Genomic DNA, 25,278 nt, shown 5'->3' on the forward strand with positions numbered 1-25,278 from the left:
AGGTCGTTCATGGTTTTCCTTATTCTCTGTATTGTTAAGTGTTAACAAGTCAGTTTCTGTGTGGTCATTGGAATTACAATTCATTTTAGTGTAATTCTGGTGATGGGGATTCTGCTCATTCTGCAGTAAGGTTTTCCATATATGGGTCTATACTTTAAATTAGGCGTCTCAAATTAATCCCACATTGTCGTAGTGGCTCCTGGTCTTTGTTCCAAACGATCAAGCAGAGACAGTTTGACCAATAAATGTTTCTGCCAAAACACTTAGCACCTGACTGCCATGGTGACAAGATGTTGTCTGGTTCTGTTGGAATGAAAACTTGCTGCAAAAGTGGCCCTTTGATGACCATTTTGAAACCCCAGTTTTGCAGCAAATCTGGTTTAAACCTTTTTCCAGGTTTCTCCCATCATCATCAAGACAGTCATCTCCATCCAGTCGGCCCTGACTCCTGCCACCGAACCCGTAGAGAAGCTCGAAAGTCCTGTCCCAGTAGACATGTGGTTAAAACAGGACTGGAAGGATCTAAAACTATGGTTCTTAGAGGAGCAGGGAGAAGCAAACACAAAATCTGCCCCTCTGCTTATCCCAAAGGGGGAGTCGCTTAAAGTACGAACCTCTTTTGCAGACGTTATAAAAGAAGCGTGACCTGAACCTGATGGACCATCTGTCCTTCCCTTTCAGCTGGATATCAAATCAATCTGCATGACACTGGAGGCTGGAGTGGGGCACCACACCGTGCCTATGCTTTTAGCAAAGTCTTCCTTCCAAGGAGATGTCAAAAACTGGTCCACTCTGATCAACTTGAATAGCGAGCTGAATCTAGAGGTAAGATAATGAAATTATTATTTGACTGGTATACAGTGTTCCCTCGCTACTTCGCGCTTCAGCTATCGCGGACTCAGAGCTTCGCAGATTTTTTTCAGGGAAAAAAAAAATTAAAAATTTAAAGATATTAAGTTAAAATTATAAATTAAATCATTTTACAAGAGGTGGAAACAAAATATTTAATTAGAATTAGTAATTGCATCAAAAAAAGACCAAATAAATGGTCAATAACATGGTAAGAGTTCAGGAATCGCATTGATGACGTCATGGCTGTTTCCAGGCGCATCTTCACCGCCCAAAAAAACAATGTTCACAACTCCCAATAACGATGTTTCTTACGTGCAAAAAAACTGCAGAAGATCCTCCATCCGGACTACTATGATGTTTTTGCTTGGTGGTGCTTTTGTGCACGTGCTATATGTTTCTTTAAGCATTTTTGAAGGGGCACGCCTACTTCGCGGAAATGCAGCTATTGCGGGGGGTCCCGGTCCCCATTAACCGCGATAAGCGAGGGAACATTGTATTATGGTCTAGTTTCCTTGAAATCTGTAAGCAGCATACAGGGTTAGTGTCAGGTTTCTGATTGATTGTTTTGTGAAGACTTCGAAATACAGTCATACCTCTACTTACGAAATTTATTGGTTCCAGAACTTTTCTCGCAACTTGAACATTTCGTAAGTAGAGCAGTACTTCTATGTAAATTCTCTGATTCGTTCCACGGTCCTCTTACAACAACTAACTAAACTCTGGTCAACAGGTCCCAATTTTGTAAGAAAAATGTGAGAAACACAAAAATGAGAGAAAATGAGACAAAATGATCATAAAATTATTAATTAATGTCACAAAATGAATAACGTGTATATATACAAAATCTACCCATGTTGATACGCATGGGAACAAGAGAATGCTACCGGGATGCAACAACAGATAGGACACAAACATGAACACACATTTAATAAACAGCATTAACAATTCAAACAACAACATTAATCAGCAACAATAACGTTTTATGATTTCTTTCAAATGTAATTTTACACCCATTTTATACGTCACGACTGGTTCTTACCTGCTTCTGCATTGCTGGTTGATGAACGTTTTAGAAAAAAAAACATACAAAGAGGATTGCATTTGACAACTTTTAACAATGTTTCTTAAATAAACAAGACAAACGTCACCAAAGTGGGCACGCTTCGTGAACATTTTTTTCAGGATGTTTTTCAGAAAGCTTGTTTCTCCCCCGTTTTTTTAATTATTTGTGCTGTTGCGACGGTGGCTGCTTCCTCCTCGGCTGGCGAGGTTTATTTTAAGACATGAATAAATAATTTCCTTATAATTTACTCTAATTTCTGTGGGTTTTCTCACATCTTTCATTCAAAATAGAGAGAATTTGACCAATTTTAAAGGGTTTAGTTGGTAGTTGCGTGAGGACCGTGAAACTAATTAGAGAATTTACAGGTATAAAGTACACCTACTTACGAAATTTTCAAGTCATGATAAAAGTTCTGGAACCAATTTTGTATTTTCATTCAATTGCTGTTGAGATTAAATGTTGATTGGACTGTTTAGGTGCATTATTACAATGAGGTGGTGGGAGTATGGGAGCCACTGCTGGAACCTTTAGAAGATGATTCCACCGATGGTTTCAGACCCTGGAGACTGGAATTCAAGGTAATTAGGAATTTACTTGTACTTGATTCAAAAAAAGGAAATTGTGATTTGGAAAAACAGAATGTGTTTTTTATTTTTTTCATTAATTGTTGGAATTGAATCCATTTCATGTCAATTTCCCATAATTTGGAAATAAACTCAATATAAGTGATAGACAGCAAAGCCCCTTTGGAAAGCAAAGGATGGCTACTGTTCATCTGCTGCCAACTCTCCAAGTTCAAATAGATTGGCTATCTACTGGTGACAAACTAACATCAGACATTTGTTGTAAAATTTGGTTGGAGCGCAATGTAGCAAAGTGTAACATATTTGAATGGAATGCAATTGTTGTATTATGATTTCCTGCTTCAACTCAATGCATTGCTCCAATCCATCGACTGATGGCTTCTGGTTTGTATATTTAGATGAAAACAGAGCCGTTAAAGAACGTCAGCTGGGCGGATGAGGTGGACAACAATGTCCCGAACTACAAGACTGTCATTGAAATCAGCAGCAAAGACCAGCTTAACATCACCCTCTCCAAATGTGGACTCACCATGCTGAGTAACTTGGGCACGGTGAGAACAGAGTCATGATGCATATACGTATACCTGGCTGTATTTCCCACGTTCTTTTCTGTACATAGGCTTTTGCTGAAGCCGCTAATGAGACAAGAGGCTGCTTCCAGAAGGAAGAGGCCCCTTTTCTAGTAAAGAACCGACTAGGCCTTCCCATTTTTGTCAAGTACAGCAACATGCTTTCGCCCATCGTTACACTCGCCAATGACCACACCGTTGAGCTTCATGACGGCCAAACACTCGGGATGGACTATTTTGTAACCACCAACTCAGACCAGTTCTCCGCTATGACATCCCTAAGTGAAAAGGACTTCTATATACAGCCCAGTATGAAAGATCAGTATTTATCTTGTTAGTTGTGACGTTTTCCACTTGCTGTTGATTGTGTTTTGATGTCGGCTTCATTGTCTAGCCCCGGCTGGCCACACATCAGCCAGCCCGATTCCCTTGATCAAGGTGGAACGGAAGATGTACAGCGTCGTACACGAGGTTTCTGGGGTTACCCGTTTCCTGGTGTGTCAAATTTACTCTGTGCAGAGCAGCAAATACATCAAGATCCGTTCACCCTTTCAGGTACATAAATGTAGAACTGAACTCTTATCCAATTGAATTATATTGATCGATCCATCACTGCCACCCCTTCCTCAACCTGAGTCTTGCTCATACAAACAGGATGTTTTTCCCGACTCGCGGGTTAACACAACTGGGTTCAATGTCTATACTGTAACGCATAATGGATACATTAGATCTAATTCCACAATTGAAAATGAATGAAGAAGATAATATTATGAAAAATACATCAATTTCAGGGATTCAAATCTTTATATTATTGATTTTTTCCGTCACGTACACCAAAAGGCCTTGAATTTTTAGAGAAGTAAGGTCAGTATCAGGAATTAGATCTCGAAATGTTTGTCTATTTGATTGCTATGGATAAAAGTTTCATGAAAATGACTTTATATTCTTAATGTAATTTACAGAGTTATACTTTTTTAAATTATTTATATGGATGGGTGCCTTGCACTCACACAACTTTTTTTAGACCAAGGTGAAGTGTATTTTTCATTAATCAAATGTTTTCGTGTAACCTTTCTATTTAAGTATATAATCATAAGACATACTCAAATGCAGTTTATAGTCGGATACATTCTATGTATGGATTTTTGTTCTTCAATTTTGAACCTGTGAAGTTTATTGTCAGGTCTGAACTGTAGTATGGAAATTACAGAATGTAGCTCCATTTTTTTCAAGGTAAAAACGTAAAACGATACTAAAATCTAAATATGACTCTTCATTGTACACTAATGTAACTCATTCTATGGAACTGAAATATGATCATTCTTAGATGAGACAATCTATTTTGCTCTTACTTCTCAGATTATCAACCATTTCCTCATCCCATTTAAAGTGTTCGAGGGCTTGACACATGTGGGTACGTCTTTACCAACTGAGGAGTTCTGTGTGCCTCTAGACTCATACAGGTGAGTGCTTACATCCATAATTTGTCCTTTTTTTAATATTCAATATTTTTGTCAATGATCCCCATCTTCAGATCTGAGCTGAGCCTCCAGCCTGTGACGTCGGATGAAAACGAGCAGTTTGAGTGCTCGGAATGCTTTAGCTACGACGACATCAACCTTCAAAAGCCCAAGAAATGTTGTAGCAGTGGGAACCGGGGCAGTGTGCTGACTGTCAACATTGTACCTGTGAAGGATGAGGTGACATTTAAGGACACGGGCAACGTGGGAAATAACTTCGATGTTCCCGTCGTGATCCACCTTTGGCCTTGCGTCCTGCTACGAAACTTGCTGCCTTACACCATCACTTACAAGCTTCATGTACGGTTGCTTTCATGTATGCTTAAAGAAAACGGTGTGTTATTGAAGCAATGTTTTGTACTCAACAGGACAGTAGCAATTCCTTGCTGGAGTCCACTTTGGATCAGGGACACTCAGCTCAGCTTCTCACTGCTATTATCAACGAGTCTAGCCTGGACCTCTGCCTGAATGACTACTTGGATCAAACCTGGTCTGCCAAATACAGGTTGGACTTACCACGTACTTTTAAGTTATAACTAGTGTTGCACCAATACTATTTTTTTGGATTCCGTTCGTGTGGTATTGGCCACATTTACTCAAAATGTAAACTATTTTTTTTCCTTTTTAGTACCACAATACTGCCTATTCACTTGAATATAAATTGTAATGGTATTCAATTCAATTGACTCTCACAACAACCACTTTTTTATTTCCCATATAATTACAATAAAATTGCCATCAAGCCTCATATACCATTAGCACAGCTAATGTGTTGATAATTTTGCTTTGAACTCTACATAGAAAGAGGCAGCATTGGGGATCTTATATGCGAGAAATTGTAAAATTCAACAATTTTAAGGCAAATTCCAGGGTGCGGCTTATACGCTGGTGCGGTTTCGTGCATGTTGTCGGTGTATGCGCATATAAGCCGTACCCTCGATGCAATCATCTTTTTTGCCCGACAAATGCGGATTATATGCGAGTAAATAGGTGCTCGGACGTTTGGTCGCTGATCTTTTGGTCGCCGGTCAAATGGTTTACTGTTGAAGCCAGTTCTCAAAATTATATTAATGAGGGAGAGTTTAATATCTAAGTACATTTGACCGGCGACCAAACGTCCGGTCACGGAGTAAATATGGTATGCATGAAAAGTGACTAAATTGATTAGCAGCCTATAGAGTTCCAGTGCAAGTACATGATAAGACATTCGTCTTGATTAGTTCCTCCTACGTGCAGAACTATAGTTGAGTATGGGGACGGCTCTTTGGAAAAAACTGTCCTTGAGTCCGTTTGTTTTGGCTATTATGGCTCTGTAGTGCCTGTCAGAGCGGGTACTCGGACGTCTGGTTGCTGGACGTTTGGTCGCCCAGACGTTTGGTCGCCCGGTCTTTAATGTCAAAGTTCCGGGCTAAAAGTATACAAAGACTTTTATTTGTTTAATCAAAATGACCATCTAAAGTAGAAGTAGTAGATATTTAGATATTAAACTCTTGGGAATATAATTTTGAGCTGGTTTCAACAGTACATAGATATTAAACTCTCATGAATCAACAGTCGATATTTAGATATTAAATTCTTGTTGAGAGCTGTTTTCAACAGTACTCTGTCACCATTTGACTGGCGACCAAAAGACCGGGGACCAAACGTATGGCGACCAAACGTATGGCGACCAAACGTCCGGCGTCCAAACGTCCGGCGTCCAAACGTCCGGCCAGAGGGCAGCAGGTGGTAGAGGTGGAAGCCGGGAAGTGTATTATCTTTTATGATGCTCTTCGCCCCTCCTAGGCACTGTGATATATAGATGCTGGACAGGGGATGTAGGGGGACAGTTCATGATCTTTTGGGCTTATTTGATCACCCTCTGCAGGTTGGTATTTAGTTGCTCCTTCCTGGGACCTTTCAGGAAATGTAGCCTCTGCTGCGCCTTTTTGGCGAGTGCTGTGGTGTTTGCTGCCCAAGTGAGCAGAGATATGTAAAGTGCACAAGAAGGTTGAAGCCGCTGCATGCTCATTCGCTACCATCTTGGGGGAAAAAAGTTGATTAACCCAATTCTCTGTCAAAATACATTAGTCATCTAGTGTTGTCACTCGCAGCCAACAACCTAAGCAAGTCTCACTAAGGAGTTAAAACGACTTATCCTGTGTTCCACAGCCTATGCAGTGAGTGGGAAGAAATCACCTTCATTACTTTCAAGTCGGTGCACACGGAGGAGGATGACAATTTCAGCGAAGGGCCAGACAGGCGACGGGCCGAGCTAGACATAGCTGTGCACGTAGAGTACGAGCATGGGCAGATAACGGTGGCCATCTACTCGCCGTACTGGATGGTGAACAAGACAGGCCGGCTGTTGCAGTACAAGGCGGATGACATCCACCGCAAGCACCCTCTGGACTATGACATGCCGTTGCTCTTCTCTTTCAAACCTCGTTACTTCCTGAAAAACAACAAGGTAATCGGCGGGACACAGAAGGGGATGGCGAAATGTGAAAGTCAGCGCCGTTGAGCTGAAATCCAACACATGCGACTGCTCATGCGACAACCACTCGCACTCTCTCTGCCTGTGCTCAAGCTTATGACTGATTGGCTATGAGTTTAAAGGGGGACTAATGTCTTTTTTAAAAAAAATCAAAAATACGCCCAGGCAGAAGGTTTTTCGGGAAAATAATTGAGATACCGTTTTAATGAAGGGTCAATGGAAAATTCAAATTTTTCATGCCATTTTTACTTTGTTTTCATCTCACAATACATACTGAAAAGTATTGTAAAGTTTTTAGTGTCTTTAGAGCCATATAAAGTGTAGTGGTGTGCCAGTCGGACACCATTAAAATTATGGATTCTCTATGTTGTCAAAGTGGGGTTTCCTATTCTCTTACAGTCGTAGGAAAAAGTTTGGCCACCCCTGATCATTTTCAAGATTTTCCTTTATAAATCATTGGTTGTTCGGATCAGCAATTTCAGTTTAATATCTCATCTAGATACCAAAAAGATACATACACAGCGCAGGTGCAGCCAATCATCCATGTGTAAATACAGTAAATAATACTGCGAATGGGAACACTAAAGAGATCTGGGAAAAATATCCCAGAAAAAAGCCCTGAGAAATAAATTAATTGCTGTTCACATCTAATAAACATAAAATAAAGAATTCAAAGCAACCTTACATTGAACTTTTAATATTGTATTTCTAAAAGCATGTCCATGATCGGAATCCATCAAACCTGACTGACCTGGAGGTGTTTTTTAAAGAAGAATGGTCAAAAAACCTTCAACGAGAATCCAGACCCTCATTGGAAGCTTTCGAAAGCGTTAAGAGACTCTTATTTCTGCAAAAACATGATCAACAAAATATATATCTTCTAAACAAGGAACGAGAGATGAAAATTAATGCTCTGCAACAATCTTACATATTAACATAGATATGTTCATAAACATGAATATGAATTTGTTCATTAATATGTGCTGCCCCTTATTAAATAAATCAATCAAACAACTCTTATAAACTTTATTTTATTTCGCAAATATCACTGTGTTTGCCTGCCTTAGGATATTAACTGAAATTGCTGACCTAAACAACCAATGACTTATAAAGGGAACATTTTGAAAATCCCCAAACTTTTTCATCCAACTGTATATTGTGCTCACGTGTGCCTGCACTATTTTTCTTGTGTCGCTTAGCCGTGAGAGGTAGGGGATTTTCGTCCCGTTGCAGTAGTTCCATTGAAAAATGAAGTGAAAGGTGCGACGTTGCCTCCCGAATGTCTCACCCCTTTGACTGGAAAAACGTTACGATTGGGGAAAAGCTTTTAAGATATTCTATGCCGCCCGTAGGTTCGTCTCATGATCTCCGACAGTGAACTGTCGGACGAGTTTTCCCTAGATACCGTCGGAAGTTACGGAGATGTGAAATGTAAAGGCCAGTGTAAAGATTACTTGGTGAGTGCCCAATGTTTACCCAAATGATGAAATTAGGCAAGTACTTAATATTGTTGTCCCTACTTTGTCAGGTCGGCGTACAAATCGATACCAGCAGCTTCAGTCTCACCCGCATGGTGACATTCATGCCTTTCTACACGCTGATCAACCGGACCAAGCAGACCATCTTCGTATGTGAGGAGGGTCAGGATAAGTGGACTGAAATCCCACCTGAGCAGGTGAAAACAAACCTTGGTCAAGATGGGTTAGGGGTTAAGCCTCCCGTACAATTCATTTTGACTGGGGTGGAGGGGAGGGGTTGGGGCTAACGAACTTGACACATGCACTGCACGGCTTTGTCCAGCTTGGCTAGTTGGCTTTCTTACCTGTTGTCGGAATTTACCTCCTTTGCATAGAGCAACACAAAGACTGGCTATCTCCTCCTGCTCACTGTGCAGGCTGTCAAAAACAGAATGAAGTCATATTACCCATAAAAGGCCCTTTTTGTAGGTTGATGGATGCAATTGACGGCACTAGATATCCAAATCGCCTTGACCGGCAATGGGGTGGTCATTGGTCCCTTATGAGTCAATGGTACTAAAGGATTTGCATTTTCAGACTGTCTTTCCAGTTAAATGAATTGGAGGTCTATGTTTATCAGTGGTAGGCAATAAGTCAAGAGTCATTTTAATGTTATTACCTTGACCTTCTTTTTACTTTTATTTTATTTATGCTTCCCTCTTTATACACCGTATTTTCACACCTATAGGTGATAAAAAATCTGAATATATTGCAAACACAAGGACCACACCAACTGATTGGGCGCAGCGAGCATTTTAGACCATTAAAAGCGCTTTATAGGTGTTAAAATATGGTACTTAAAAAAAAAAAAAATCTTTAGTTTTACATTTTTAAATTCTAAACCATAAGCAGATAGTATCTCGTTTCATCTTTCGCTTATCCGAGGTTGGGTCTTCGGGGCAGCAAATTCAGCAGGGAAGCCCAGACTTCCCTCTCCCAAACTAATTCATCCACCTCTTCCGGGAGGATCCCATGGTCCAATCGATCCGGAGAAGCAGCGGCTCTACTCCTCTTCCGAATCACCATGTGTGTGTGTGTGTGTGTGTGTGTGTGTGTGTGTGTGTACGTGTGTGTGTATGTGTGTGCACGTGTATGTGTGTGCACGTGTATGTGTGTGCACGTGTGTGTGTGTGCACGTGTGTGTGGGTGCGTGTGGGTGAGTGCGCTTTTCCGTGTGGGTATACTATATGTATATAATATATGTTTATTTATATATATGTTGTTTATTAATCTTTTAGTTTGCCATTCCATTCTGGCCCGAAAATGATGCTAAGCTCCTGAAAGTGAAAACGGAAGGTCTGTCTCAGCATCGCACCATCAACTTTACAAAACAGGAGAATGGCTTATTGCTTCTCTTGCACAACACGGTAAGTTCAAGAAAATGGACAACTAGTTGACAAAGCAATGTTTCCTCTTGACGTGAATAGACATCCAATCATATTTGACTGGAAGGCCGATTGAACTATCGCTGCCATCACCTCCTAGTCAAAATCGATTGGATGTTTTTTTGCCGTCAATAGCACTAATAATTATATTTCAGGTTTTTGATGTTCATTACTGTCATGTTATTTCATGTTCTTGTTAGTTGGGTGGCATCATCGTAGATATCAATGTATCAGAGCACTCATCCACAATTCGATTCTCTGAATACCACGATGGCGCAGCCCCCTTCCTCATTATCAACCACACCAAAGACCAGGTCTTGGAATTTTATCAGAGGTGAGACAATGACATCTACAAATGTTAGTTTGATTTTGGATGGAAGCGGCCATCGCAGGTTATTTATGATGACACACCTGCTGCAAAGTACCACTAATTGAAAGCATGTGTCCTAAATCACAGATGTCAAACTCGAGAAATAACTCAAAAATGTGCTTAGGAAACATTGGTATATAGTCTAATTTGTGGCACAATTATTTTAAGTGAGTGTTAACTTTTGTCTCCCGTTGGCGGCAATTAGAGCTGGAAGATAAAACAATATTGCTAATTATTTTGAAATAATTTTTTTCAACAATTACAAAAACTTTTGATAAAAAGTGGACGATAAGAAAATGTGTTTTAGCGTGGATAGCATTAAAGGCTCATAGCAACCTTTGGTTTGTAGGCAAATTTATAAAACTAGATACACCTGTCACAATGTGTCCAAGTTTTATTCTTTACTTTTCATACTGTATGGAGGGAGTTGTCTTATCTTCATTGCACAACAGAACAACAAATATTTTTTTTTTAAATTATCATATTTCATATTCTGTTTTATTATAAAGTAAGGTAACATAGTTACTTTCATTTTTGAATAAGAAGGAAAGTAATTAATTTACTTATTTACAGAAATTTGAAGTTTCAAATTTGAAAAAAAGATGAATAGTTATCGTGATAATTATCAATATCGGTTGATGATTTTTTAAATTGTGATATTAAATTTTGTCATATCCTCCTTAAACCATGCACATTGGGGTGAAAATTGTGAATCAGAAGGGAGAGAAATTGTAAAATTCAACGTTTTAATTTTAAGGGTAAGGCTTATACGCGGAGGGGACTTATATGCAAATAAATACGGTAATCAATAAAAATACTGAATGCTACTTTGGAAAAATATTGAATGGCATTTTCTTTTTATGTATGTTATATTGTGGGTCACACAGTGTAAAGACAGAGTCACCATGGGTGCCTAATGAGCTGCTGGACTTCACTTTTTCAGAGGAGGATGAAGCCAGGTAGAAAAGGAGTGACAAAGAATTTCTCACAGTCAAATCATGCTTATCTTCAAGCACAACTTCTGGTTTTGTCGTCAACTCTGCTCTTTCGTGACTGATTATCTTAGACAGCAGCTTTGGACTGTAGGGTTGCATTGGCAATATATTCTTGGTGGCTGGGTTCTGTTTTATTCTTGCGTTTGGGTTTGCATGCTACGCTTGCTGCCCACATTCCAATAATCGAGGGGGTATTTTTCAACATGCGGTCTTGTTGTTGATGTCTTTTTTGTTGTTGTATGCAGCTCCCAGAAAGTAACTGAATTAGAAGAGGTGGAGGCTGAGAAAGCTGTGTTTTACACATGGACTGAGCCGACGGGCTCACGGGAGCTTTGTTGGAAGTGTGGAAAATATAGCGGGAAGTTGAAGAGCGAAGAGGTAAAAGTTACAGGACAGTTCATTGCATACAGCAACAGCCTTTGACAGCATAGCGCTTCACTGGTTTCTTTTTTTAATATAGCATAACTTGAAAGATTAACTTATCTCACTTAGTAATGAATTTTGATTTTTTTTTTACCTGTTCAAGGAGACTCATTGGCTGCCATTAACGTGTTCCAATTAAGTGTCCCAATTCGTTTTAATAGTGAGGTCTGGCAGCGATTGTTTGATCACCCCCTCAGTCAATTTGGATTGAACGTTTATTGCCGTCAATGGCACTGAAACAGTCGCATTGGCAACCAGTCTTCACGTTTGAAATGAATTGACAATGTGGCCATTTCAGTAATTCATTTCAAAATAGAGAAGAGATAGACAGATAAAACGCTAAACAAAGTTTATTTAGACGTTTGTGAAATAAATTCAACCAAAAATATACCATATCATAAACTTCAAAAAAAAAACTCACTCACTTGTGCCGCCTACCACTGCTCGCTCAGTGCGTCACTATCGTACCGTAGTGAAACGTGGTCTGACTGGCCAGATGCGAGTTACCTTGATAGATGTGTCTGTAGTGTTTACCATGTCGGCACATCCCAATAGTTGTTAAGGCTGATCGAAGGTCTTGCGGGTGATCATTGAAAATATCAGCCTTTATACCGGCATAATGTATATATCATGCTATTATGGCACCCAGAGACTTGGTGAACACTAGACTGCTACGGACACCCTTGCTGGTTGTACTCGTCACGTTATTTCCTTTTTCAATTTGTCTACGTGCAGGCAACACCCTTTCGGGACACAGAAAGGAAGTGATTGTACATTGGCGATTAAATCACTTGTTCAAAAATGACAACTATTGCAGTACTATGAATCATCGAAAGAATCAAGATATTTTGACATCAGAACCAATATGACCGGCACAACACCTTAAACTTTCGGTTAGAAAATTGTAATTTCTGTCATTGAAAAGCATCAGGTTCTTGTCAAGGTAGACTTATTTCTTGTTTGAAATTGAATAATTTGATACTTTGCATTTACAAAGACAGGCATTTAACTTCCTTATGATATTGACCCAAATAATGTGCAATCCAGCCGACGATCCTCGTAACACATTTGTTCTCCCTATTAAATCCATGAATGTGGAGGTGAAAATTGTAAATAAGTGAGCGTCTTATACGAGATAAATAGGACAATTCAACAATTTTAAGGCAATTTTAAGGTGACAACTTATACGTGGATGTGGCTTATATGCGAGAAAATATAAGAAAGGTCTTTTGAATGTTTATTATTCCACAAAGGCAATGTCAAACAAATGTTGTACCTACAGGATCTACGAGAGGACTTAGGAAAGGAAGGCAAACTTTTCATCGTTTCCTTTTTTGAAGGTAAACCCAAATCCACATCCAAGCAGAGAAAAATAGTTCCTTGCCCTTAATCAAATGAATTGCTGTGATCACAAAGGTCTCCAGCGTGTGGTACTGTTCACTGAAGAGCTCCGCATCTACAAGCTGCTTTGTGAGAGCGAGAAGGCACAGTTGGCCGAGCAGGAAGTCATACTGTCACTCGACAACGTGGGCGTGTCACTAGTAAATAACAACAGTAGCCAGGAGGTCTCTTTCATCGGAATTACCAGGTACATCCATGAAAACTAAACCAAGTTTTTTTTTTGCCAATCGCTCTACCCTCATCGCAGTTCTGATGTGATATGGGAACTAAAACCGAAAAAGAAGAGTCGATGGAAGCCTCTTGGTTACCAAGCAGCTGAAATGTTGGAGAAATGCTACAAAGAGTATCTAGAATCCGGACCCGTTGACAAAGCCATTGTTGACCTGGACAACGGTTTCCAGGTCAGACATGTTGTCATCTTCCCCACCTGCTCGAGCATTAGTGTCCGAAATGGCCATTTTAACATTCTGAAATATGATTAATGTGTGTGTGTGTGTGTGTGTGGTTGGGTGGGATGGGTGGGTGTTAGGTTCAATAATAATTACCCTCGTTCGTAATTATCAATAACTGCAGGCAGACATCTTATTCAATTATTGACATTTAATTAAATAGAATGGATCACGGATAAAACCTCAGAGGGGAGATTCAACAAGCCAGAGTTTCTCCTACAACTTCAGAACGTCTCCCCGAATAGACATTTTCGTACGACTCTTATTGCCATGAATCAAAACAATTTACAGAGTTGTTGATCATTCCATCACGTATGAGTAAAAACAACATCTGGAACTACAATAACAATCAAAGTATTTTACCAATAACAAGGCAGGAGACTAGACCTAACAACATTTGGATTAGAACAATTATGCCTTCCCTTGACCTAAGAATCATATAACAATTACATAAAGAAAAACCCGAAGTGCGTCACGAGGTATAGTCGCTATGTTGTAAATAACAAGCAACATTCTTGTTATTGGCCGAATAGCCCTGGCCTCGTTCAAAAAGGGATCACCGAATCTCGAAGACCCAGATTTGGTGAATTGTATGAGTAAACATCCTGTAACAGGCAGTCCAGGTTAGAGATGACTTGGCGGTTATTGGTGACCTCGCAACACTTTGAGAATAATAAGAGAATGATTTAACAAAGAAATGAATTAATACAACTATATGTATAATAGTAATACAGAATAAACCCAACAGTGGGATGGGTGGGGTGGATGGGGTGGATGGGTGTATGTGCGGATGGATGGATCTATGTATATGTATGTACATGTGTGTGTATGTGTATGGGTGTATGCAGTGGCAGGCTGTCAGGGTCTTCAAGGCCTTCTCTGTCGGCATAAGAAATATCTGAATCATATATTATATTTTGTCCATCAATACTTTTTAAACAATTCCAAATTGTCTGTTAGCTTCGTTTCATTGCTTTTCCTCCTGGTTCTACTGTTTCCAGGGGTGTGTTTTCATATTGAAGGCTCAAGGCGCCGCCATCTTACATTTTACTGGTAGTTAAATGTGCTTTGATTGGCCAGACGCGAATAGCCTTGATACATGTGTTCGTGGTGTTTACCATGTCAGTACATCCCAATAGTTGTTAAGGCTGATCGAAGGTCTTGTGGTTGATCATTAAAATATCAGCCTTGACAACTGTGTAATGTGTATCTCATGCTATTATTGTATCCAGAGACTTGGACACAATTCCTGGTTGGACTGCTCACGTGCAAGCAACAACCTTTCGGGAATGGTTAATCCAGAAGATGATCCTTTCAATTTATACAGTATATCAGAAATTCCACGTGCAATGATTTTTCTTAACATTTTCCCTTCAAATTAACATATTTGAGATTTGTGGGGCTATTTATATGAGAGAAATCATAAAATTCAACAATTAGGGTATGGTTTCTAGCCGGAATCATTCAATATGCGAGAAAATATGGTACGTGTTTCCAACCCACATTAAGACGATTTAACAATCTTCCAGCTTCATGAGATTGTCAACATATTGACGATCTTAACGATCTAATATCGCCATATTCCATGTCTCTAGTTGATTGTGAAAGGTAATCAAAAAGGAGTATATTTCTTCCTTCACAGGTTCATCTTTTAGTTTGTTGGGGATGTAGAAAAGAGAAGTGAGCAAAATAGTTTGTTGCTTTGTCCGATCTTTTCTGCAATAATCATCCTCAACCAGAGCAACATTTTCCTGTTTTCCTAGTAATTATTTTGCATGTTGCTTTGTGGCAGGTGTGCCTGTCTCATAACGGCACAGACATGCGGATTCTGCAGCCGTGTGATGCCCCTCTCAGAAGGCACTTCCTGCCAGCCGTTAAGGTGGGGTATAGCGTCTCGCCACGCCAGAGTACTTACCGGATCCAAGTCCACAACATACAGGTCAGACAATACATAGTTAGCTTTACAATCAACACCGGATCATTGTCAGTTCATTCAAGTGTTGTAAACTTGTCGCACAGATCCAGAATCAGCTTCCAGGGGCCATCTTCCCCTACGTTTTTTACCCGGTAAAACTTCCAAAGTCCATCACCATGGATGCAGGTCTGTTGAACTGATTTATTTATGTTTGTTTTAATTCCATTTTATTTTTATAATCGTGTTGTCATTTCCTCCAGAACCCAAGCCTCTGACAGATATCAGCATCGTAACGAGGGCAGCAGGCCACTCTGACATCTGCCGCATTAAGTAAGCAACATTCACATTTACCGACTATGTAAATTACAACAGCTAGTGAAAGAAAAGGGTAAATAATGAAACAGGATTCTTTTTATCATGTTCGCCCGGATATAAGATGACTCCCTCTTTTCAAGACTCAAGACTTTTTCAACACCAAATTCAATTTTTTTACACAAGATAATTAAGTAAATATAGATAGTAAATCTGAAACAAATGATTAGAACAATATATTCAAGAGAAAAAGCATGTTACTTAACTCATTCAAATCATGCAAAAACAGTCTATCACACTTTAATATCTGAACATTTATATATGTAAACTAAAGTGCAATGACATTTGTAAATAAATCGCTTCTAGTTTTGAAATGTAAATTACCAATCTACTGTGATAAAACAACAAAATTGAGCAAAACAAAATCGCGCTGAAATCATAAGCTGCCTCTCGCGTCTCGGCCAGCTGTCTCGTATGCTCATATCTCAAAATTCGTCTGGTATCTCAAGGTAAATATTTGCTCGGAATTTTACTCGTATCTCAAATTCCTCATATGTCGGCGCTCTTGTATGTCAAGGTATTACTGTAATGTCCAAATTCATGACAACCGACACATTTTTCTTCTTATTTCAATGGAAAAAAACACCGCCTTTTGTCGGGGCCAATCCATACAGAAGATGTCATTACCAGAATGAACTACAGAATTTTGCCATATGAATATGTGCCCATCACATCAGGGAGAGTGTCAAAGTCCCTGCATGTGGAACCCAGGGGCGCTCCTGTGGCATTGAACCATGCTTTATCAGTGGTGTTTTGCGTGCATGGGGTAAATACCTAAACAGTACTTCATGGGGACTTCTCCAGAGTGGGCCCAGTTTGGTACCCTGACGTTTGGTCGATCAGATGTTTGGTAGACGGCCAGTTCTCTCTCTCTCATGATTATAATTTCGAGGGCGAGAGAATCCAGCGACTAAACGTCCGTTCGATGAAACGTCCGGGCACCAAACATCCGTCGACCAAACGTCCGGTCACGCCCCTGTTTAGGAACCTTGTGAAATGTCTACCCATCATGGGTGGTTCTGTGGTATCAACCCGGGAAACTGCAGATTTAGCAACTTTCATTCACACAACAACATGTTGTTGTTGTGTATACCGTGCAGTGTCTGTGCTGCTTCTTTAGCTGCTGTATCTTCTCTGGCATTTGCTCTACTGATTCTGCCGTTACCTTTAGTATATGCTTTGCATTTGCATAAAGCTATGTGGGAAGTAGTACTGCGTTAAGTAATTGTTTCAGCAGTTTAGCATGTTTTACTGATTTGCCTGTGGACGTTTTCATCCCTCTTCTAATCCATTGTGCAGCAAATACATGAAGAATAGAATGTGCATATTGGCTGTCTGTATAAATGGTGCCCTTTTTACCTTTTAAACAATGTGCATGCCTTTGTTAAGGCTATAATTTCTTGAGCTGTGAGATTAGATGGCACATGGCACATTTCTACAACTAGGACTTTGTTGTTCGTGACGACTGCGAATCCTTCTTGATTTTTTCCTTGTTCTGATTTGGATGCTTATCCATCTACGTATACATAAGTGCTGTCTGAAAAAAAAATGAAAAAAATGAAAATCAGACATAGGCATTGTCGTCATCATTGACTTGACAAAAAGCCTAATAGTCATCATACCCAGCTGCATATGACGAAATTGGATAGTGCTTCTCCACAAGTTCGTCTTCCCAGGCAAAACCCATTAATGACATATTCATACTTGTTAGCACTCCGCTTCTTGAGCGCCATCAATCCGGCGACTGCAAGTTGCCTCACCGATGCCAACAAGAATAAAATGGATCAATTACCACTCACTGTCTTCTTACTTACCCTCCCTCAGCCTGTAGAAGGCAGATCCACGCCAAACAACCTTCCTGTAACCTCACTGCGAATTTATTTCATAGAAGAGATTTGTGTTGTCGTCTCGTCTCGTGTTACTGCAGGTTCAGAGTCCTGATGGCTGTTGGGGAAAGAGCTGTCCTTGAGCCTGTTTGTCCGTGCTTTGTAGAGCCTGTAGTGTCTGCCAGATGTAAGCAACTGGAACAGGCCGTGTCCAGGATGGTATGGGTCCCCAACAATGATCCCGGCTCTGCTGAGGTACCGGGGGTTGGCAATATCTTTCAGTGATGGCAGAGAGCAGCCGACGATCTTCTGGGCAGTGTTTATCACCCTCTGCATGGCTTTTTTGTCTGCTGCCATGCTTCCGGCATACCACACTGTAATGCAGTATGCCAGGATGCTCTCCACAGTGGCTCTGTAGAAGGTTGCCAGAAGCTTGGTGTCCAATTTGTTCCTCCTAAGTACCCTGAGAAAGTGGAGTCGTTTCTGGGCCTTCTTCACTACTACTGTGGTATTTGTAGACTGGGAGAGCCTATCCGTGACATGGACTCCCAGAAATTTGAAGGACTGGACCCTGTCTACACATACTACGTTTATGAGTAGTGGGGCCAGGTCTGTGCTGTGCTCGCGAAAGTCCAGGATTATTTCTTTAGTCTTTGTGGTATTTAGTGTAAGATGGTTCGCCGAGCACCAAAGAGACAGTTTGTTACCTCGTCTCCGTGAGCCGACTCATCCCCGCCTGAGATGAGTCCGATCACAGTGGTGTACAGAAGAGGACTCAGTACACAGCCTTGTGGTGAGCCAGTGCTCAATGTAATGGAAGAAGAGAGGTGTGGACCCAGTCTAACAGTTTGTGGTCGGCTCGTCAAGAAGTTCTTTATCCAGCAGCAGGTTGAAGAGGGTAGTCCAAGGTGGGAGAGTTTGTCCTTCAGAATGTCCGGCTTTATGGTGTTCCTCACATAATTCCCCTGGTGCTCCAGGTGGCTCAGTGCTGTGTGTACAGCCACGGCGATAGCATCCTCAGTGGACCTGTTTTCTCTATAAGCAAACTGGTGAGGGTCAACTGAGGGGGGATTGTATTTCTGATTTGGCAGGCCACCAACTTTTCAAAGCACTTCATGATCACAGGTGTGAGAGCAACAGGCCTGTAATCGTTCAAGCTGTCGATGGTTGGCTTTTTGGGGACAGGAATGATGGTGGTAGATTTCAGGCAGGCTGGAACGATGGATTGTTGCAAAAAAAGATTGAAAATGTCCGTGAAGACTCCAGCCAGCTGTTCACCACAGGTCTGGAATAGGATTGTCTTTGAGATCTGGTCTTGGTTTGCAGCTTTCGTTGGTTCTTTCATCACATTGGTGTTGATCTCCGTCTTCTTCAGTTGGTATTAACGTCGCTGGGTTCAAGGTATTGCATCGCTTTATGTTGAGATGGGTTTGCGATCACAATGTGGCTGTTATGGCCAGGTGTATTGCCGGTGACAGGAACAACTTTTTTCTTTTTGTTATCAGTAGATCCACTTCTTGGGGGACTTCGAGTGTGAATGGATGGAACAGTACTAGTTCAGCTCTCATCAGGACGGCTAATGCTGCTGCGCACACTGCTCGTACATACGGGGATAGAGCAGCTGCAGCTGGGTCCAGTCGTTTTGAGTAGAACACTTTCATCTTCATTCCATGTGGTTGTAGTAACACTGATGTCATGAACGTCCCTTTACAAGTCACTGTTTGGGTGAATGGTTTTTCATTGTCGGGAATCGCTAGGACTCCTGATTCCAATATTTGTTGCGTCACTTCAATGAATGTCCAGTTTCCTTCTTCAGTCCATGTTACTGGGTCCCTCATTGTCATCTCAGTAGCATAGATCATGTCTAGACATGTCTCAGACATTGCTCGATGGATTCTCATCTTCCATCCGTTAGTTCCCTTCCTTTCTGTGAGACTCAATGTCCCAGGAAGGTGACTGACTCCTGACAGTACTGCCGTTTCTTCAGCGATGCCTTGTTCCCAGTTTGCTTCAGATGTTTGAATAATCTGATCGCTTCTGTTTTCCTCATCTGTCGGACTGGCTATCAGTATGTCGTCTACATATGCTACGATCTGTGTGGTGTCTTTATGTTCATGCTAACTTATACATGCTACGATCTCTTGTGAGAATAGTGTGGGATTGTCACAGAACCCCTGTGGCAGCCTTGTGTATATGTGTTTGGTTCCCTCGAACGTGAAACCAAATGAGTCTTGGAATGTTTTGTGTAATGGAACAGAGAAAAATGCATTGCGTCGGTTTTCTTCACGGGAAAGATGGGAGTGTTACAATTAGAATGCCTGCTTCGAGGGTTTCTTTAATTACTGGTCTGATGCCATTTACAGCATCTGGTTTAAGAGGGTATTGTTTGGCTCATGGTCGGTACGATGTCTTGGGCTCAATTCTTACTTCCTTTGCTGTGGTCATTTTTCCTACGTCTGCTTTTGATTTGGACCTCAGTGAATTTGGTACTGTAGGGAGTCTTCAGCTTGTAGCAGTATGCAGTCTTGTCATGCAGTGAATTGCGTTTTTGAACTTGCTTTAGTCATCCACTTCAGCTTATATCTTGTCACTGTTCCATATAGGGTGGTCGTCAATACGCTGACTGTGGGAGTCTGATGTGACCTCGACTCCTCGCTTCTGGTCTCCAAGAATTGCACCATGAGTCCTAGGTCTTTCCAGGACCTGTGGGGTTTTCTCTTTATGGACACTTGAGGTGTTATCTCAAACTGTAGTAGTTTTTTTCCTCTTGAGGTGGCAAGTCCACTGAGGTGGCCGCATCCCCCTCTGCCGTGGGGTATAGGTACTCCGGTCGAACTAGTTGGGGTCCCAGTCGCTCGAACTGTTTAACAAATTCTGTTCTTGCTTCCAAAAAACTTCATGGTGATGTGTAGTGGCCAGTGAGTTTGTGTTTGTCCATTTACATTTTCGATTTTGGACTTTAAATGCCGTATTACAGATGAGGGCCCTTGTGTTGCTAAATCTAGGAAGTAGAACGTATGAGGTTCCTCTTGACCTTCGACTACTTCGATTTCCGCTTCATACCACTTGTGCACTGGTTTCATACCATCACCTGTGGGGATAAGGCTAATTCCCAATTTACAGAGTAGATCTCTTCCCAGGAGGTTAAAGGGCAGTTCTTCCTCAGGACGAACTTCGCTTTATGGTTTCGTCCAATTTGATGTGTTATCTTTGTTTTCATTTACTTCTTCAATAGCTCCACGTGTCCTCCTGCTCCTATCACAGTGATCCATTCTTTTCCTGGTACCAATCCTGGCCCTTTGTCTTTGATGACTGATTTATCTGCCCCAGTGTGGCATAAGAATTTTACTGGTGGTTGTCTTTGTCCCACCAGTAAGGTGTAGTATTGTTTACTGTATTTGTCCCAGAGGGAGAGAGTGGATTTCGGTTAAGTCTAACACTACCTCCCCATTGCTTTCTTCAGTTTCCTCCTCCGTGTTAGGCTTCCATTTCTCTTTCCTCTGGTGTCATTCTTAATGTTGATTTTCAGGGTTGAATGGTGGGGGTCTCTGGTTCTTCTTGAGTGGACTTCTGCAGTCTCGAGCAAAGTGTCCTTTCTTTCCACAGTTGTAACACTTGTCACCTGGGTTTGCTCTTCTTGGTGGGCCGGGTCTGTCTCGGTCTCTTCCACGTCCTCGTTGGTAGAATACTTCTGATGAACCTTGGTTCACCAATGAGGCCATGGCCTGTGTCAGAGTATTAACTCCCCAGCTTACCTGTTTTTGGCGGTGTCTCTCCTCGGCATGAATCACCCACTCCATTAGTTGATTCATTGGCATGGTTCGGTATGTCACACAGTATTTCTGCACGAACCCTTTGATTTGGGGCTGAAGCCCTTCCAAGAACCCTTGTCTCAATTGGGCTTGGTACAACCCTTTGGATTATTTAAACACTGATATACATCCAATCCAAAACTAATTTTACACATGCAATCATTAATAACTTAAACACTTTAGCATGTCACACATTCTTTCACAGTTATTATTCTATTTTTCTTATATTGAGCTCTGTTTCATCCTCTTGGCACGCTATAACTGTACTTTTCCTCTATATTTTTACTCAATCCTCAAAGTTTTTTTTGGCTTTTTCACGAAAGAAACGGGGTCTTATGCTGAATTCGTTTTTACAAATTAATTTTAACCAGTGCCTTAACGCCTCAGGTGCTTTCTTTTTCTGGGGTTTTCATGGGATTCGTCTTTTTTTTTTTTTTTTACGGACAGCAGGGAACCGATTTACTTCTTTTCATTCAATGGGGAAATAACTGACGTGAGAATCTTGGTTTCGACTTTCACCGCAGTCCGAAATCCAGATATACAATTCCTATTTCACAGATATATTGCTGAACTCTGTGTGTTTGACCCTTTTTCCTCTCGTCATCTCACCTATCCTGCATTATTGTGTTAAACAGGCAAATCCCTTGTCAAATTTTGCAAAATTCATTTTGTGCCCTCTACGTCTTTATTAATTAAACATTTAAAAATCAACACTTTGAGACCAGTTTCATGCATTTATTGTATGTGCACTTTTATTAATGTCTTTCAGGTACTTTAAAGTGCTGATTCAAGAAATGGATCTCAAACTAGATCTAGGCTTCCTCTATGCTATTCTAGACCTGTTTAGCTCAGAGGATGCCAATGACTCAAGCATTAAACAGGTTTGCTCCACGTTTCTTATGTTATCAATCAGTGTTTTGTCTGTGTACTTTTTACATTTTTGTTTCCTTTAGGTTGAACTGTTCAAGAAGGATTTGGAGTACATGAAGACGGAGCTGAATGATGTTTCCACGGCAGATACGACACCTATTAGCCTCTATGAGTACTTTCATATATCTCCCATCAAAGTACGCTTTCTATTGATTATGTTTCCTATACAGTCATACCTCTACTTCGGAATGCCTTTAGGTACATAGTTTTCAGGTTACGAAAGCTTTTATATGCAAATGAGTATCTCAATATACGAAACAAGATCCAAGTTATGAAAACCCCCCAAAAGTACATGCCTTTCCTTATCTGTTGTTTTATTTTGAAATTGTCGTGAATGCATTGATTTTCACTTTAGCTAAACTCTACTGGGCTCTAATCGGCTGTCTCACATCAACAACAATCCATGTTTCAAGATTTTCTTTTGTGCTTTTGACCGCCGATTGTCATCACATAGTCCTGACGATCTTTTTTTGTTGAGTTTTTCCAAGTGTTGATAAAGGAGCTTCTTCTGTTTTGTCATCGTGCCTCTCAAGAAAATTACCAGTGCGAATTAAAAGAAGTGGTCAGGGAGGAGGACGTTGAAGAATTGGTCGAGGGACAAAAATAAAATCTTTAGAGTTAATGGAACACTCGCCAATTCAGGAGGAATATAATGAGGTGGACGTGAAGAAAGCAGCAAGTCTTCCAACAGCAAAAATAAAAAGAAATGCTGGAGAAATTTCATGAACTTTGTTTTCGTAGAAAAAAATACCTCCAGAACAAGTGTTCACTAGTCGTGCGATTTTTTTTTTTTACATTTGTTTGATGCATTGTAGAAACATTATTAAAAGTCGTCCAAGGAAATCATCTTTTGATAGTTTTTTTTTTCTCAAAACGTCCGTCAACCAGCACCTGCGTTTCAACACGGATAGATTTTGTATGCTTTTTATTCGTTTTGAGACATTAATAAATAATTTTCTTATAATTTTCTCTCATTTTGTGTTTCTCAAATCTTTCATAAAAAAATTGAGACCAATTTTAAAGGGTTTAATCGGTAGTAGTGTGAGGACCCTGAAACAAATTAGAGAATTTACATAAAATGTACTGCTCTACTGAAATTTTCAATTCACGAATATACTTCTGCAACCAATTAATTTCATAAGTAGAGTTACGACTATATATTTTTTCTCCCAAAATTTACTTCCACTGTTTTACACTGATTCTTTTTTTTTTTGTTTTTTCTCCAGCTCCACCTGAGTTTTTCTCTGAGTACAGGCGGCGAGGATGGCCTGAAGGAAAAGCGAGAAAGGGAGCTCATACCTGTGCAATCGCTGAACCTATTGCTTAAGAGCATTGGGGCCACACTCACTGACGTGCAGGACGTCGTCTTCAAGTACGTGGAGGGAAAATAAATAAATAAATAAATAAAATAACAGGTCACAAAGTGACTCATAATTAAATGTTGCTTTCGGCAGGCTGGCTTTCTTTGAGTTGAACTTCCGGTTCTGCACCACACAGCAGCTCCAGTCGGAGGTGATCCGGCATTATTCCAAACAGGTAACCATTGTCTCAAACTTATCTAAAGATTATTTTAGGGTTTCCTGCATAAAATATGCAATTTTATTGACCTACCAAGCTTCCAAAACAGGGAAAAATTAGTATATATATATATATATCTATATCTATATATATATATATATATATATATATATATATATATATATATATATATATATATATATATATATATATATATATATATATATATATATATATATATATATATATATATATATATATATATATATATATATATATACATATATATACATATATATACATATATATATATATATATATATATATATATATATATATATATATATATATATATATATATATATATATATATATATATATATATATATATATATATATTATACAGAGAGAGAGAGATTCAGATATATAGAGATAGATAGATATACAGATATATAGAGATAGATAGATATACAGATATATAGAGATAGATAGATATACAGATATATAGAGATAGATAGATATACAGATATATAGAGATAAATAGATATACAGATAGATAGATAGAGAGAGTGAGAGAGAGCGAGAGAGAGCGAGAGTGTGCGACTGTGAGACTGTGATACTGTGCGACTGTGCGACTGAGACTGGGCAACTGAGACTGAGATACTGTGAGATATAAATATATTATGTCCTTTTCCATGAAGCCACCCAAAAGCATCACCAAAAGCATGTGAACCTGAGCACATTCAGGTAATTTTTTAAAGAAGAATGTCCGGGAAAGCACCCTTTTCACTATTTTTTCCCTTGGTGCTGAGTTGAGTGACAGTCGTCTGTCTTCCACCATTTCGCTTCGTTGCAAGCAGAAGACAAGGCATTGGCTCCCACTTGCGCATTTCAGTGCGGATGTTCATCACCTAAAACACACTATTGTCTGTTATAAACTTTCTTTGTTCAGAAAAAAATCTGCAATGTAGTGAATCCGCAAAAGTTGAAGCTGCGAAGTGAAGAAGGCTCACAGTATGGAGTTGTTTTCATGGATATCTAATCTTGACCATCTTATCGCTCATGTGCTTGAGATTGATGGGGTTATTCTCATTGGTTCAAAAGCCAGAGAGGAAAGTACCACGCTTGCCCCACCTATGACTGGGAAGGCTACAAACGAACAACTTTGTTTACTTCTAGATTTTTCATTTAGAATCTATTGAACACATACTTGCGATTAACTCATCAAGTTTTCTTTCAGTTTTTGAAAGCCACATAATTAGAAGTCTACAATTGTTGATGGCACAAAAAGAGTTAATATT

The 25,278-nt window shown here is 40.0% G+C and overlaps 1 protein-coding gene across 2 annotated transcripts in view; it reads left to right on the forward strand.

The window, feature by feature from the left end:
* Window positions 1-25,278, forward strand: part of vps13a (vacuolar protein sorting 13 homolog A) — an 81,203-nt gene that overhangs the window by 45,385 nt on the left and 10,540 nt on the right. The window contains exons 41-66 of one of the 2 annotated variants that reach the window (XM_077715638.1): window positions 397-606; window positions 682-825; window positions 2,392-2,493; window positions 2,898-3,050; window positions 3,119-3,377; window positions 3,463-3,623; window positions 4,428-4,531; window positions 4,603-4,888; window positions 4,957-5,093; window positions 6,740-7,037; window positions 8,417-8,521; window positions 8,593-8,739; window positions 9,820-9,948; window positions 10,167-10,300; window positions 11,224-11,295; window positions 11,577-11,709; window positions 13,037-13,094; window positions 13,171-13,342; window positions 13,403-13,556; window positions 15,397-15,543; window positions 15,624-15,705; window positions 15,780-15,849; window positions 22,299-22,410; window positions 22,483-22,596; window positions 23,686-23,831; window positions 23,914-23,995. In XM_077715638.1, the coding sequence (XP_077571764.1) occupies window positions 397-606; window positions 682-825; window positions 2,392-2,493; window positions 2,898-3,050; window positions 3,119-3,377; window positions 3,463-3,623; window positions 4,428-4,531; window positions 4,603-4,888; window positions 4,957-5,093; window positions 6,740-7,037; window positions 8,417-8,521; window positions 8,593-8,739; window positions 9,820-9,948; window positions 10,167-10,300; window positions 11,224-11,295; window positions 11,577-11,709; window positions 13,037-13,094; window positions 13,171-13,342; window positions 13,403-13,556; window positions 15,397-15,543; window positions 15,624-15,705; window positions 15,780-15,849; window positions 22,299-22,410; window positions 22,483-22,596; window positions 23,686-23,831; window positions 23,914-23,995 (3,711 nt within the window). The remainder of the gene's footprint in view (window positions 1-396; window positions 607-681; window positions 826-2,391; window positions 2,494-2,897; window positions 3,051-3,118; window positions 3,378-3,462; window positions 3,624-4,427; window positions 4,532-4,602; window positions 4,889-4,956; window positions 5,094-6,739; window positions 7,038-8,416; window positions 8,522-8,592; window positions 8,740-9,819; window positions 9,949-10,166; window positions 10,301-11,223; window positions 11,296-11,576; window positions 11,710-13,036; window positions 13,095-13,170; window positions 13,343-13,402; window positions 13,557-15,396; window positions 15,544-15,623; window positions 15,706-15,779; window positions 15,850-22,298; window positions 22,411-22,482; window positions 22,597-23,685; window positions 23,832-23,913; window positions 23,996-25,278) is intronic. The other variant, XM_077715639.1, reaches the window with a different exon arrangement.

Source organism: Stigmatopora nigra, chromosome 4, assembly GCF_051989575.1.
Source record: "Stigmatopora nigra isolate UIUO_SnigA chromosome 4, RoL_Snig_1.1, whole genome shotgun sequence".
NCBI classification, from domain to species: domain Eukaryota; kingdom Metazoa; phylum Chordata; class Actinopteri; order Syngnathiformes; family Syngnathidae; genus Stigmatopora; species Stigmatopora nigra.